At 40.3% G+C, this 16,261-nt stretch overlaps 1 protein-coding gene and 1 long non-coding RNA gene across 2 annotated transcripts; one reads left to right on the top strand and one right to left on the bottom strand.

Moving 5' to 3' along the window:
• The first annotated feature begins 3,081 nt into the window (after positions 1–3,081).
• Positions 3,082–8,488, top strand: LOC133738361 (uncharacterized). The gene is made up of 7 exons (XR_009860087.1): positions 3,082–3,251; positions 3,664–3,728; positions 3,829–4,118; positions 4,226–4,798; positions 4,882–5,132; positions 6,987–7,071; positions 7,199–8,488. It is a non-coding gene; the product is annotated as an uncharacterized LOC133738361 (long non-coding RNA).
• An 837-nt stretch (positions 8,489–9,325) lies between these two features.
• On the bottom strand, positions 9,326–10,578 carry LOC133741431 (uncharacterized). The gene is made up of 2 exons (XM_062169327.1): positions 9,763–10,578; positions 9,326–9,659 (listed from the first exon to the last, which is right to left on the bottom strand). The coding sequence occupies exon 1, from the start codon at positions 10,541–10,543 to the stop codon at positions 9,767–9,769; it is 777 nt and encodes a 258-aa protein (XP_062025311.1). The 5' UTR covers positions 10,544–10,578; the 3' UTR covers positions 9,326–9,659; positions 9,763–9,766.
• Positions 10,579–16,261: the final 5,683 nt, after the last annotated feature.

Genomic DNA, 16,261 nt, shown 5'->3' on the forward strand with positions numbered 1-16,261 from the left:
ACAGCATGTGAGGAGACCGAACGGTTTTCGAGGGGGCCTACAGAGATTGGCCCGCAAAGCTCAATTTCAAGCAAAGTTCCTCCACGCGGAGGTTCGCCGCAATAGCACTAGCTTCGGCTTGAGTGGCCCGTTCTCTGACACGGGCCAGGTTGCGGCCCATTTCTTCAGAAGCAGCCAAAGGTTCATCGAGTTGGGCTTTTTCTGCAGCAGTCGCATTCTCAACAGAGAGCTAGCGAACAAGGCAGATACTTGTTGCTATACACATGGCGAAACTACCACCAAGGAAGAGAAGGATCCTCATTCGCGATCAAAAGCAGTCTCCTTCGCATGGGGGGCACGCTAAAGTTCTGATCTCCTACAACCTGCCCAAGTTTCGCCAATTCACTGCATACCAGACATCAGATACATGGGGGCAATAAAGTTGGCAAAGGAAGCATCATTTCATAACAAAGGCAATCCAGATTGTGGCATTCAAGCTTTATGGCCTATTTAGAGGCCTATATGGAATCAGCAGTAATTTCAATCAAGCCAATACAAGTGGCTTTGGAGCAACAACATTATAAGAGTAGTGCTGATTCAAGACCTCTTCAGTCAAGACAAAACCTTTGACTTCGAGGTCTGGGGGGCAATGTTTGGACCCAAAATGAGCATTTTGGCTTGACAAGGCACGTCTTGGAGAAATTGAGCCAATGTCAGTGGCTCAAGCTATATATTGTCGACAAGTTCGAAATATATATATATTTAGAGGCTAAATAAAGCCTACTATGGAATCATGAAAAGTCAACTATAGCACATTTTCCTACTTCGGTTAGGAGAAACCGAGCTAAACAAGGAAGGAGGGGTGGCAGACTGACCAAATGAATTCGAAATGAGCTGAAACTCTGCAGATCCATTCTAGACAGCCCAAGAATCATTTCTTATGAAGAGTGCCAGAGCTAGCTTTGAGTGGAAGGCCTTCAAATAATCAGTCCAATTTTCTGCAGAAGCAAAACTGGAAAACTGGACCTGTAAGAGGTCCAGCAGCATTTCCGGCCCAACCACATGGAAATAAATTCTGAAATTTTACCACAACAATCTACATTCATGGTGGATCATTTCATATGAAGAAGTCATGGTCAAAATCTGAATGCTTGGTGGAGATATAGCTGCAGCAAAATTGGTGCAGTAAGTGCTTAAACCTAACATTCCATTAGTGTTTAAGTGCTTGAACCTAACAATTCCATAAACTCATAAGTGCTCCATAAACTCATAAGTGCTCCATCATGATCCCATTAAGTGCTCCATTATGATTTGTTTAAATGCCAAATAGTGTTGCTTGGTAGCCTATAAATAGAGGCTACAACATAGAACAATTCACTGATTCATACATCAAAACATCTCTAAGATGATCTAAGTTCTCTCTAGAGCAAACCTCTCTAAGAGCAACTCCTTTCCTTCTCTTTCTCTTATAGGTGATCACACTCTAAGTCCTAGTCTCCTCAAGAGATGACTATCAGTGCCACCAAACCCTCTGTCAACGTACTTCGGTCCTAGTCTCCTCAGGAGCCGATTGTAGTACCGCGACCACAACGGTTACGGAACTAGCCAAGCAAGGGTAACGCCCTCGCAACCCAGCGAAGCTAAAGTCACGCTTTAGCAAGTTCTCCCCACTTCCCGGTGATTTTCGCTCTGCTCGATCTACGACGTCGAGTATCGATTTGGTGACGCAGAAGATTAGCAAAAGTCCTCACCACGAGGCATAAAGAATCCCACGACGAGGTTGGTGCTCTCCTCGTCCACAGTCGTTTGAAAGAAGTCAGGTCAAGGGACACCCCCGACGACCGCACCCGACGGTGCTGGCACGCCCACGCAAGAAAAGAGACTGTTGACCAGCTGCAACAAAATTGGAGCCAAACACCTATCTCTCTCTTACATCAGCACCGGCGAGAAATCACGATCAGCTTTAGACGTGGGTGCCCAGAGCACTTTTTTTTTTTTTTTTTGGTATCCTGAGATTGCAATGTAACTGTGGGGTTTGTTTGATGGTCTACTGGGGGGCAGTAGACACATTATTGGCCCCCAGTAGACTTTGATACGAGGGACATGGATCACTATAGTGTGGTGTTTTGATAAGTTACCTGTTGTTTTCTGTGTATTAAGGTCAAATTATCAGTGAATCCTACAAAATGGTGCATTTTTGGTGGTCTATTGGGAGGCAGTAGAGACATTGGACTTTGTATTGGGGGGCAATAATATGATTATTGGGAGGCACTAATATGATTATTGGGAGCCTTGACAGAAATGGTTATAAATTGATCAATTGTGTCTGTAGTGTATTCATTTTGGTTTTGGGAGTTCATACAATTCACTGGACGGCAATAACATGATTATTGGAGGCAATAACATGATTTTTGGGAGGCAATAATATGATTACTGGGGGGCAATAATATGGTTACTGGTATTAGTAGGGACCGGTCGCCGGATTCCGGCCACCGGAGTCCGAGGCCGGCCACTAGTCACCGGAGTCGGCGGCTGCCACTGGTCACCGGAGCTTAGCAAGGTGGAGGATGACTTCTCTCTCTAAGTGAGAAAGAAGGAGAGGGCAAAAAAGTCCCAAAAATAAATAAAAAGAATTAAAAAAGAATTAATTGGGTAAAGGGGAAATAATCCCTTAGAGTGTTTTGGGTAAATGGGGTTTTTAAACTCTTCGTTGTGCAAGTGGGCAATTGTTAAGCTAAAAATGGGTAAATGATCATTTCCCCTTTTTTTTTTGCTATTTATAGAAAATTTCCAGATTTTAAAAATTCTTAATAAATTCATACGAACTCCGAATATTGCATTCCATATATGCACGAGATCGTATCGACGAGCTCTACAACTTTCATGAAGGAAGTTTTCCCAAATTCCGAATATATAAAAAGTCAATTTTCGCAACCTCCTAAATAACGTTTGTTTAAGAAATTAAAAATCGATTAGAAACCGAATTTCTCGTATAACAACTAAATAACAAGGACAATACTTATTCCTAGTTTTTCATTTATGTAAGAAAAAATCGATTTTGCCTCTAATTTCTAGTCTCTTCAACTGTTTTGCCCCTACCTAACCCTGCATGGCTTGGTTGCGTGGCTTGCAGAGTGAATGTAAAGGAAACATAGTGGATATGGAGAAAGAAAGCCAGAGAGAGGTCTTCTCGCTGTTTGGTAGATAGAGAGAAGAGGGAGATTCTGGGTTGCGCATCTTCCAGCTCTGGTGACGACTAATTGAATTTCTTGGTAATTGATAGTGAGGTTCTCCAAAATTGAATCTTGATTTTCCTAATTGGTTGAATTTTGATTTTCTTTTTTCAATTTCTTGATGATTAGTCAAGTAGTTTGGTTGTGGTGGTTCTTCGAAATTCAATATTGAATTGAATCAGTTGATGTGTGTATATGTTGGATATCTACTGCGGCCATGTTTATTGATTATGATGAATATGGGTTGGAAATTTCATATGTCTAAATTTTTGTAAATTTTGCTGTGAGATTTAATTCTGTAATTACTTCACTCCCTTTTGGCTGCTATCTCTATAACTTAAAAGACTGGAATATTTACAAAATTGATGCTTTAGTTTCTTCTTCCCTGTCTTCTAGACCATTTGCTTGCCCTTTTTTTTTTTGGTGTGGCAATGAAGATTTTTCTATGTAGGTGGAGTCGTATTTGCGCATAATTGGAGAGCCAAAGAGCCAAAGCTTCAGTCTGTATTTCGTCAGGTACACTCTGTCCTCTCAATTCTCTTCATCCTATTTTTCTTTTATGTAGAAGTTTATGAAAGAATATTGTTGATATATTAACGTTTAGTTGTGATTACAGGTCATTTGCTGGGTTTTGGGGGAATATGGAACTGCTAATGGAAAGCATTCTGCTTCATATATCACTGGAGAGAAGGGAAATTGTATAGTTAATGGACAATTGGAAGGAATATGTTCAAGCCATGAGAATCTCGCCTGTCTTTCCTGAGAACCGTTTAAAAATTGGTCAAGAGCTTACCAGGGGTCTTGGTGCTGGAAGAAACCCATGCCAGACATTGGTGTGAATGCTGTCAAAGAAAGCCTAGAATCATAGAAGAAGCACTATATGGGTCAGACATGGTATTCATTATGGTAAGCTCAAATTATGTTCCCTCGTTCTTTGTTCCCAACCTTAGCCCCTTTGAGATATTGTCAGACTTATTTTAGCCATTCTGCATTTGACGTTGAATTACATGCAGGCTAGAATGGGTGGAGGAATTCGCTGCTCCGGTAGTTGCAGGTGTTGCAAAATCAATGGGAAACTTCAAGTATCCTTTTCTGACTATGGTTGTAATGAGATAATTCGGAATATGAGAGTATTACGTTTGGATTTGATTTTACAGCATTTTAGAATTTGATCTCAGCTATGTAAAGTCATTGACATTTTAAGAATATATTGGCTGATGAGAGGTTCAAAGAGATTATGAATGAATTACCATCTCACATTAGGTTATAAACATGAATTCAGGAAAAAAAAACATAACCCCGCAGCATCGAGTGGGCGAGTTGCCTAGTTACCTATTTTAAACCTCTAACTCCTTATGAATAGTAATTTGCCCTGCTGCTTTTCCCATAGTTTGCTCATTACCCTTGCCACCTGTTGATCTGTTGAGCCACCACCTAATTACTTTGAGTGATGGCGGGTCGCCCTTTCTCTGCTGAGCAGAAGAGACAGGAGCTGAAAGAGAGACGTTGTTTGCCTGGCAGAAAGAGAGTTGAAGAGGTGGATTGATAGAGGGTGACATACGCAGAGGTTGTATTCGTTTTCCCAGGTGCAGTAGCTTTTTTTCAAAGAATTTCTTTAAAGTCATTCTCAATCTGTGCATGTCACTGATTTTGGGTTTGAGTAATGCAGGCGTTGTTGAGATTGTTATTCATTTTGAAGCTTATGGATTTTCAGGGAGGATGAGCATAGTATCAAAAGAAATTGACTGAGGAATGTGCAACCAATAATTTTTCTTAATCTGTTTCAGTTTTTGCTAAATTCTGTCATTTCCAGTGTTTTCTGAAATCTAACTCACTCAATTTAATGCCTTTTATGTTATTCTTTAGGTGAGACAGAGATGATTGTTCCTCTTCTTTGCTACAGAAATTGAGCCGCTGGAGGTATTATATATGCTATCATGCAGTAGTTTGATGGCATGCTACTCAAGCATAGCTTCTAATACTTTCCATTTACTTTTTCTCAGATTCTCCATCCTTTGAATTATTTGGGTTTATAGTTGCTGTTGTCTGTAACTATAATGGTTACAGACTACAGCAATTCCATGTTATTCTGTGATTGTATGGAATTACAGACATGTGATTCACTGATTCTCCATCCTTTCAATTATAGTTGTTGTAGTATGTAACTATAAACCTATTGTATATCGACAAAATTGTATTTTCCTCTATGCATACTATGAAGGGAATCCTGGAAATGCAATAGCTTGAACACGGCTTAGTGTACTGGAGTATCATTTTAGGTCGTATTATTGGAAATTAGGAATGTGTTTTCAGAACTCCTTGCCTAAGATAGCTCTTTATGTGAGTGAACAGATTTTTTTGGGGGGGGTGGACAAATTCTTTCTGATGTAATAGGAAAGCCTATTTTCAAAATGGATTTGATTTTTTCAGTGTGGCTAGACTCAAAGCTTATGTGTTTGATATATGGGAGTTCTTTCATTTCTGACATACATAATACATAGATTTCCCATTATTGTTTAGATTATAGGAGATGTTAAAGCAATAGTAGGTTTAGTTAACTCAGCGAATGCTTCAGAGTTCTGATGGTGTACAGGGTTTGCTCAATACATAGTATGAACGTGTTTGCTTTAACTACTAAAGCTTAAAGATATAGATAGAAACAAAATTTGATTGCTTATCTATAAGTTCTATAACTATCAACTATGTTTATCTTCCACTCTTTTAATTTCACTTTTGAACAGAACCTCTCTTCTATTTTTTCCCCCTTTTGCATGTGCGCAGTTGCAACTACTATGTTATATATACATGTGTGTGTGTGTGTGTGTGTATCTATATATATATGAATAGCAGAGCTCTGCACAAAGCTATTGGGTGCGGTCTTGGTTTCAGGTACTTTGATTAGCAATGGTACTTCGAATCTATGACAACTCCAATAACAAATAACCATGACCCTTTTGCATTTTCTTGAACCTGTGACCAGTTCCTCTTATTCTGTTTATGTTTATACTTTTTTTTTTTTTTTTTTTTTTTGAGACTAGGGTATCCGAGTCTTTTGACCCGACTATTCCCTAGGTCCCCCGCCTGACCCCACAACATTTGGGGAACTGGAAACTCTAGCAATTGCTAGGTGGGTACCTTGGGAGAGGGTCGAACCCCAGACCACTTGGGAGCAAACCAAGGGCCTGACCGCTAGACCAACAACTCTTTGTTGCTGTTTATGTTTATACTTAAAATAACTGCTTACCAAACATGACTTCTCTGTTGCTGTTTCATGGTCCAAAATTCAAGTATATTAATCTATTTGAACAGCTCTAGAGTCTCAATTTTAGCTGCATGAGTTCTATTTGAATAGCATTCTCCATTCACAACCTGCTGATTGTTTTTACAAACACAGACCGCAATGCTACTCATTTGTATTTTATGAATTTTTGTGTGCATCTTTTCTCTTTGGCCTGGAACTTGAACTTTTAATTGAAAATCTCTTGGGTTGTGAGATAAAAAAAAAAAAAAGATTTTTCTTTTTGTAAGTGTATACCATGATTCTTCTGTCTATCTCTGATTCATTGCTTTTGATTATGGGAAATGGGTATTTGGTGAATTGGTTTTTCGTTACAGTTAGAAATCAGGTATTGAGATTCCTGGGTTTTGTTGTCTTTATTCACTGTGGCCTTTGGGTTCTAGCACAACTCTTAAAAGGTTTTTCAAATTAATGCTGCAGTGATGCATGTTTGATATAATAAATCCCTGTATTGATTCTGAGGGTTCTTATTGCAGGTTTCATTTGCAGTAGTTGTAATTATTTCTTATATCAATGCTGTGATTTGGTGTTGAAGCATCTTTCAGTCATGCAAAAACAAGGGTATGCCGCTACTCTATTAATATGCATCGGCTGATCTGATATCAGATTGAGAATAGGATTATCGAGTCCCTGCGTAAAATAAAATTGACAGGGTTTTTTGTGGTTTATTGGATTCCCCACAATCCAGGCTGAGGGACTTACAGTGGAGGTGATACTTTAAACCCTGAAAATAGGGTGTTACTTGATCATTGGACGTTGGAAAAGATGAGGGATGCTGAACGCCTCAATGAGGTACTTTGTATCAGTGTTATCAACTGAAATTATGTGTTTGATAGTAGTAGGTTTTTGCTGCTTAAGGTGTGATATATATTAACCTTAGTTGATGGTTCTTGATACCTCCGAATTTTTGTATTGGATGACTATGCCAATCTATGCTTTATTGCATACATAATCGTGCCATTACAAATTTGAGCATCGCAAATGAATAACAGTGCTTTACTTTGTAGGCATGGGGTTTGACCCTTTTTTCACCAGTATTTATAATTATTTGACATAAAGCCTCTAGAAACCAAACCTAAGTGTATCAAAGTGGTTATTGAACCTTTCAAAAAAAAAAAAAGTGGTTATTGAAAAAGGCCCTTACTGTCATTGTTTCTCATAACATGGGACATCTTGGAGTTCTAATTTCTCAATTAAAACACATATGTTTTTTTCTTTAAGTTTATATTGTTTTTAAATCTGCCCTATTTTGAATAAATTTCGGGATGAAATGAAGCAGCTAGCTAAGATTGAGATATATAAAATGTAGCAAATTTCCTGCTCTTTGTAACCAGTGGTAAGGCATTATCAATTTTGCTAACTAGAACGATTTTGAAAATAGTTAGATTCTTTCTTACAACAGTTGATGAGATAATAGAGAGATAGCATTGGTTGAGCGAAGACTATATTTTAGTTTTGAGCAACTAGGAATGAGTTCATTTGGCTGGCAACAATCAACATATTGTGTTGGACATGCAAAGTTGTGTCCACATTGTTCATAATGAATTACTGTTTGTCAGCTCTGTTTTTGTTCTTTGTATATCTCCAGATTCTGTACTAATTATGCTTGCTCGTGCAGGGTGACATTGTCTTTGCATCTATTATGGCAACTCTTGGACTGCAAATATTGCTCGAGTCTGCTTGAGAACTGATCTCAAAGGTAAGCGATCCATTTGTTTTCCCTACTCCAACCTGAAAATTGGAGCCGAACGATCTCTAGATTTCGGACTCTGATTCGGTTGGTTTTGTGGAATGTATTGCTGATATGCTCCCTTTTAACTGGCTTCTTAGAGGGTTCCAATTTGGCATATTGAAAAGATTTCTGTGGAGGCATATCCATAAATTTTCACTGTTATTGTATCACCTGAATTAGCAAATCATAAGAGTTAAAAACTGGATTGCTAAGTTCTGTTATTCTATATATTCAGTAGTTCGGTCATACGTATCTTACTTCTGTATCCTTCATTGGCTACAATCCCGACCAGAAATGGATGATGGACAGGAGAAGTGGATGATCGCTATCATGGTCTCTGTCACAGTTGTGAAGTTTCTCCACATGGTCTACTGTCAAAGATTTAAAAATGAAATTGCACGGGCAAGGTGAATTTCATTGAACCTTGAAGATAACAGTATTGACAAGGCAGGGTGAATTAGTAGCTGGGCAATGTTATCTGTTGAAAGATTGGGGAAAAACCAAAAGAATGCGAAAAGAGTCCACATACTCTTTCGATAAATGATCGTGTCAATGAGCATCTCTAAAAGGCTAAATTTAAGTATCATGTTTTTATGTTTGATTTTATATTTTGGCTAATTGTTGTAGTTACCCGCAACATCGCGCAGGGGTTGATGCCTAGTTACCCACTATTTTCATATCAAAGTTGATACCAATTATCTTCTACAAGACTATTTTGTCCACAGCAACTGTGACCAGAAAGATTGGTATGGGGGTAAAGATTTTCTACTCAAGTTTGCCTATTTTCTACTTGAGAGTGGTGTCGACAAATAACAGCCTACCTTATTTTATTACAAGAAAAGAAAAAGAATAGTTAAATCTTCATATAGTAGGATTTTTATGAAATGCAATTTTTGTGTTAATAAATGTTTGAGCAGTTTCATATTACCAGTATTATTCCTCCATTAGCTACTTAAGTACTTCCAAATCACTAAAACAAAAGAAGTAGGAAAAGATTACAACACAACTACTTGTTGTTGTTTCCAAATTCACAAGAAGATAAGAAATCCAAATTACAGACAAGATCACAAGAATGGGCCAAAACTCTCAATATCAATTACAGATAACTAACACACTTTTTTTCTTTTTTAATCATCACACAAATATCACTCTTCTCTCACCCAAATTATCAGGGTGAGAGAAGACTACAAAAAATCTGAAATACACACAAGGATTCAAACTACAAGAACAGTCGTTTTTTTCTTATCTTTTCTACTCATCACACAACTAGATTAAACGAGTGTCTGTCGCCACCGCTCCCCAGGCTGAAGTGAGCTCGAGCGGAAAATGCGGCAGACATAAAGAACATCCCAACCGACTTGTACCAAGCCACTCCTAGATTAACTTCTCCACGAGCAGAAATGCACTGCGTCCAGATCTGCAAAATTTGATTCACATTGAAACAGATTACACATTTATCCTGATGCTCGGTCAAAACACATATGATAGGAATGTACAGCAGTAGAATTGCAATTGCATACCTGATCAGCTTTCTTTCTTGCTATCATTCAGCTCCTGCTCAAGATTCTCACCAGAATCAGAGACATATAGGCTCACTTCCCTTGAGATGCTGAGGGATCCTGAACAAAAGTTGTTCATTTTGATGCAATCGTTAATTTCGATCCATTGCACTAGTGGCCAGTCAAAAGTATATTTGCCTTGCGAAAAGCTTCCAAGATGCGGTAGATCCCCAAGAGACAAATCAAAAAGCTGAGGGAGCATGCTTTCATCCTCTGTTTCTTCACCCTCATCTGCTGCGACTATTGCTTCGATCTTCTCGCAAGAGCTTATCTCTAGAATCCGGAGCTTGATAAGACCTCTGGCAATCGAAGGAGCGAGCAGGTATCTCAAACTGCCACAAGATCTAACATATAGTTCAGTTAAATTCTGAAAGCCTTGACAAGATTGTTTGAAATCCATGATATCATTTATTTGCATCCCTTGATCAGATTGGGAAATATTTGAATCTATTTTGTCTGACTGAGAAATTGAAGCATTCCCTTCATTGACGGTCAATCTTCCGACTTCAAAAATCTCTTCCAGTGAAGAACAGTTCTTTACCCATATGTACTCCAATCTCTGCAATCTATTTCGCATTTGTGTTGGTACCAAATGCAATAGTTTGTCACAATCCTCGACAGTGAGCCTTCTTAATTCAGAGAAGGAGTTGGGTGAAAGTCGGCTATTCCATATCTCTTTCAAGTTGCCCAGGCCTTTAACTTCCAGGAGTCTCAAGACTGGAAAGACAACCTGCAAATACATTGAGATCTGTTAATATAGTACTATCTCCCAAAAATTACTTGCTCGCTTACGTTGTCCAACCATTTGTTCTTATAGTTTTACATCACAGCAACAACAATACATATATATTTGGGAATTCCTTTTTTGGGTCCTATAAAATACTAGCTGGTTGGTTTATTTTGCTATAAACAATTGAGGCTGGGTAGGGAATTTTGTGACCATTTATTTTAGCATACTCTCCAGGTAACTTGTGCAAGTGTGAAACTTAATTGACACATATTCATTTTTGGGTCCTTGACTAAAAGCACCAAAATGAACAAAAATTATCCCACTTACCCCAGCAACAGATTTTTAATCCCACTTACCCAATTTAAAATAAAAAGACAAAATTGCCCTCAGCCTAATTAATAAATTACTGACATGCCACACTGTCTCTCCTCTCAAGCACGATATTCTCTCTCTCTCTCCCCCGGTCGCCCTTCATCGACGACGTTGTCACCGGCGGTCTCTGCAGGCACGATATTCTCTCTCTCTCTCTCCTCTCTCTCTCTCTCTCTCTCTCTCTCTCTCTCTCTCGGCGTTCTCTCTCTCCCCCCGTCGCCCTTCATCGACGACGTTGTCACCGGCACGGCTTCCCGGAGATCTGGCATGGAGGCACCAAAACCAAACTGTGGCCTCGCTCGGCTACGGACCGTCGCACCGGATCTTCAAGGCTTCGGCGACATCGACCTGTCCAGATGCACTTGCCTTCATGTGGTGGGAGATCTCATCGCCGGCGACCAGGAGAAGGTGTTCGTGGCCAGCTTCCACCTCCGCCGGACTATCTGCCGGACCAGGACCAGACTCGAGTGATTTGGTCCAGCTGCTGCGTGGGTGCCCAGAGCATTTCTCTGGGTGCCGAAATCAACTTCTTCTTCTTTTTTTTTTTTTTTTTTTTTTCTTTTTGTAAACTTTGGGCATAAATCCGAGAAGGAAATAGAGAGAGACGTCTATTGGGGGCAGAATTCCGGCGATCGAAAGTTATATTGGGGGGCAATAGACGTCTATTGGGGGGCAATAGACGTCTATTGGGGAGCAATACAGGTTTATTCAGATGGCAACAAACCTCTCCGACCCCATATGAGATCTACAACAACCTCTTTGGAGACTTCCGGCGAGGTTTCATAAACCTCTATTGCCCCCCAATACACGTCTATTGGGGGGCAATACATGGCTGATAGTCGTCTATTGGAGAGGAATAGATGTCTATTGGGGGCAAAAAAACCTTTCCGGTGAGATTTTCAGCAAAATCCGGTGGGCGGCGAAAGTTGACCGGAATCAGGCGAAAGTTGGCCGGATTCCGGCTACCGGTGACCGGAATCCGGCTACCGGTGATCGGATTCCGGCGGCCGGTGACGGGCTCCGGCGAAGTCTCCTATGGTTTCTCTCTCTTCCATTTTCTCTCTCTCTCTCTAAGTAACAAAGGGGTTAGGGGTAGAATGGTATTAAAAAAAAATTAAAAACAAAAAAAAAATCTTAATGGGGTATTAGGGAAGACTCCCTTAGAGTGTATTGGGTAAGAGATAATTAAAAAAACTTAATGGGGTTAGTGGGAAAAAAATCCCTATAAATGGGGTAAATGGACAAAAACCCTTCATTTTTATATCGATATTATTCTTTTTGGACTTCAATTAAGCCTTTATATATGCTTATTCAAATTCTTCTTTCATCCAACCTTGGTAAAAAAAAAACAATGACATAACCTTAGTAGTAGATAGTCAAATTGTAATTAGTAATTTGAAAAAGTAAAAGATGGAAATTTACTTCCAAAGATGTGACAAAGTACAACTTTTCTAAAAGGAAAAATACCTTGGGGTCAGAGAAAAGTGAATGTTCAACGGCCAAACTATTGGGATAGAGACTGCTGCCTTCCAGTTGCCTTTCCATCCCCTTACAAGTACTTTTGCTCATTCTAGTGAAGCTTGGTAGACCTATAAGTGTCAACTCTATCAGACTACGGAAGTTGATCTCTTTGACATGATGTCCCGATCCTTCCAAGGCAAAAATTGCTTCCAATGACTGGCAATCCTGTAAAGTTAGCCTTTCTAGTTTCTGAAGCGATCCAAGTGGCAGGTCACCATGAAAAATCTCTTTCAGCCTCCTTGCTCCATCGATTTCCAGATAATTCAAGACAGGAAAGACGCTTCGTTGAGTATCTTGCTTAAGAGTCATGTCAATCAGATATTCCAGAGAATCACAGTCTTTGAGGGTAAGCGACACCAAGTTTGCATAGCAGTTTACATCCAATGACAGGCAAGTGAAGCTCGGGAGACCTTTAAGTTCCAACTTTGTCAAACTAAGGAAGTTGATCTCTTTGACATGATGTCCCGATCCTTCCAAGGCAAAGATTGCTTCCAATGATTGGCAATCCCATAAAGTTAGCCTTTCTAGTTTCTGAAGCGACCCCAGTGGCAGGTCACCATGAAAAATCTCTTTCAGCCTCCTTGCTCCATCGATTTCCAGATAATTCAAGACAGGAAAGACGCTTCGTGGAGTATCTTGCTTAAGAGTCATGTCGATCAGATATTCCAGAGAATCACAGTCTTTGAGGGTAAGCGACTCCAAGTTTGCACAACAGTTTACATCCAATGACTGGAAAGTGAAGCTCGGGAGACCTTTAAGTTCCAACTTTGTCAAACTAGGGAAGTTGATCTCTTTGACATGATGTTCCGATCCTTCCAAGGCAAAAATTGCTTCCAATGACTGGCAATCCTGTAAAGTTAGCCTTTCTAGTTTCTGAAGCGACCCCAGTGGCAGGTCACCATGAAAAATCTCTTTCAGCCTTCTTGCTCCATCGATTTTCAGATAATTCAAGACAGGAAAGACGCTTCGTGGAGTATCTTGCTTAAGAGTCATGTCAATCAGATATTCCAAAGAATCACAGTCTTTGAGGGTAAGTGACTCCAAGTTTGCACAGCAGTTTACATCTAAGACATTGAGAGGGTCGGTCAAATTCTTCATTTTCAACTCGAGCTTGTTAGTTTTCTTTAACAACAAACTGAGTCCAGTATCCGCAAGAGAGCTTGCATCAAGATCATGTACTCTCAAGTAGTTACCCTCTAAGTCCTCCAAGTCTTGATAAGGCTTATCCCATCCAATAGAGATCTTAAATCTTTCAAGCTTATGAAATAGCTTACTGGTTCGCAGAATGTCAATTGGGGGTAAAACCACTTCTAAAGCAGTCAAACGGGACAAGGAAAGCAGCTCTGAAAGTAATCCAACACTCCAGTCCATAGAGTTGGCCCACCTTGTGAGATGGTCGTAGTTTCTCCATAAACCTCGAACATACTCTGCGAACAGATCTCCAAGGTTGTTGAGCTCATCTGGTTCACTTTTTTCCTCAACCTCCAGTCGAGCGATCAGATCAGTTGTTGTTTCTGTTGTTAAGGCTAGTTTCTCAATCGCCAACCTGTTGAGTTTCTTCCATATGTCCACCTCAGATTCTTCTGGTTCTTCTGATTCGTCTGATTCTTCTTCTGGTTGGGCATCAACCTCCAATTGAGAGATCCAATTGATTGTTTCTGTTGAGCCCAGTTTCTCAACCACCCAATCTTTAAAGCTATTCCCCATGTACAATTCTTCTAGACGAGATAAACTCGACAGAACACCTGGTGAGATTACTTTAAGCTCTGTACATCCTGTCAACTGTAAAACCCTCAGATTAGATAAATTTTTGAATGTATCAGGCAACTGTTTGACGTCGTCACATTCAGGCAAAAAGAGTATCATGAGTGACCGTAGCTCTCCAATGACATCAATATTGAGACGGCAATCCGCTAGAATGAGTGTTTGAAGATTCTTCGGAAGTGAAAGGGATGGGAGGATTGAACGCCAGATCATTAAAACCTTGAGATTTTCCATTCCATCGAAAATTGTGGCTGGCAGCTCCAGTTCAATTCTATCTGTGGGTCCCAACACTAAAAGCTCAGTAGTACTCATATCGGCTCTCAGTGAACTGCTCTTGAGCCAATCGTTCAATTCCACTCCTCCTCTTGCCATAAATCTCCTTTCAAGCTTATCACTCTTCTTTTGTGCTAACTCTTTGGAGGCTATATATATTAAGAGTGAAGATTCTAGTTGATTCGATGTAATCTTGTATTGACTGTCACTTAGGATTGTTTCCTAGAATGACTCCTACAAGTTAGGATTGTTATTGTAACTCTTGTATATATTGGCAGAGCCATTCGTTGATTGAATATACAGATAATACAAAACCATTCTCTGTTTCTTTATGGTATCAAAGCAACGCTCTTGAGACCTTGAAAACTTTCTCAAACAATCCTCATGGCTGGCGACGAAGAATCTAAATCCCCACAACAACTCGTGAAGGGTTCAGAAACTTCCAGGGCTGCAGTACCATGGGAGAACTCTACTCATCCACTCTTTATCCACCACTCAGACCAACCAGGAGTCATGTTGGTTTCTGAGCCTTTGGCGGAGGACAATTACTCAATATGGGCCCCTTCGATTATGATGGCACTCGAAATCAAGAACAAAGCTGGATTTGTCAATGGAACTCTTAAAAGGCCACAAATCAACGAAGAAGAAGCTCTTCAATGGGACAGATGCAATACTCTCGTAAAGAATTGGCTCATCTCGTCTATGACAAAGAACATGTCCAAATCTGTGATCCACCGTAAGGAGGCTCGAACTATATGGCTGGAACTAAAAGATCGCTTCGATCAAACAAATTCCGTTGCTTTGTTTCGAATTGAAGGCAACATACACAACTGTGAGCAGGGAAGTCGTTCCGTCACGGCCTACTACACGGACTTGAAAGGGATGTGGGATGAGAAAGACGTCCTATGTTCTTTTCCTTCATGCACCTGTGACGCAGCGGTAGAGATTAATAAGTTCATGGAGGCACAGAAGACAATGAAGTTTCTTATGGGTTTGAATGAAAGCTTTGAACAAACTCGTGGAAACATAATAGGTATGGATCCCCTACCAAGCTTGAGTAAGGCGTATGCTATTGTACATCGGCATGAGAAACAGTCACAGGTTGCGGCAGACAAAGCCACTGCAGTACCAGAATCTGCTGCTTTCTCCATCAAAGGTCTGGGCCGAGAATCAACTGTTATAGACAGGGAAGTCGTCGACTCCTCCATCAACTCTGTCAAGAGAGGGAATCGTGATCGACGACCTGAAGGAGCAAGTGATTTTCGTCGATCCGAAGGGGGAGGCAGGTATTGTGAGAAGTGTGATATGACTAACCACAGTACCAAATACTGCAGAGCTCACATCATATGTTCCTACTGCAACTTGAAAGGCCATTCACAAGCGTATTGCCGTAAACGGAAGAACGATATTGCGAATGGAAGGTTGCAACAGCCCAAGGCGAACCTCGTCGGAGGGCAGGACGCCTCAGAGGGACACAATGATGGCTTTCCTCTCACAAAACAAGAATGTCAACTCTTCCTCAACAAGCTCATGGCCCAATCACAATCATCCTCTGCAAATTTGGTTGGTAATATACAAAACTATGAAGAGTTATCGGGTAAAGTCCATCAACTTTCACAAAATAGCACTAGGCCTTTTTGGATCTTAGATAGTGGTGCCACTGATCATATTGTGTGTAGTCCTGAACTCCTCTCCTCCTACAAAATGGTCCCTAATCGATGGGTGAAGTTACCAGATGGGACTTCAGTTCGTGTCACACACATAGGCACTATCACTTTTTCGCCTCAATTTGTCCTTCAT

This window comes from Rosa rugosa, chromosome 3 (genome assembly GCF_958449725.1).
Source record: "Rosa rugosa chromosome 3, drRosRugo1.1, whole genome shotgun sequence".
NCBI lineage: Eukaryota > Viridiplantae > Streptophyta > Magnoliopsida > Rosales > Rosaceae > Rosa > Rosa rugosa.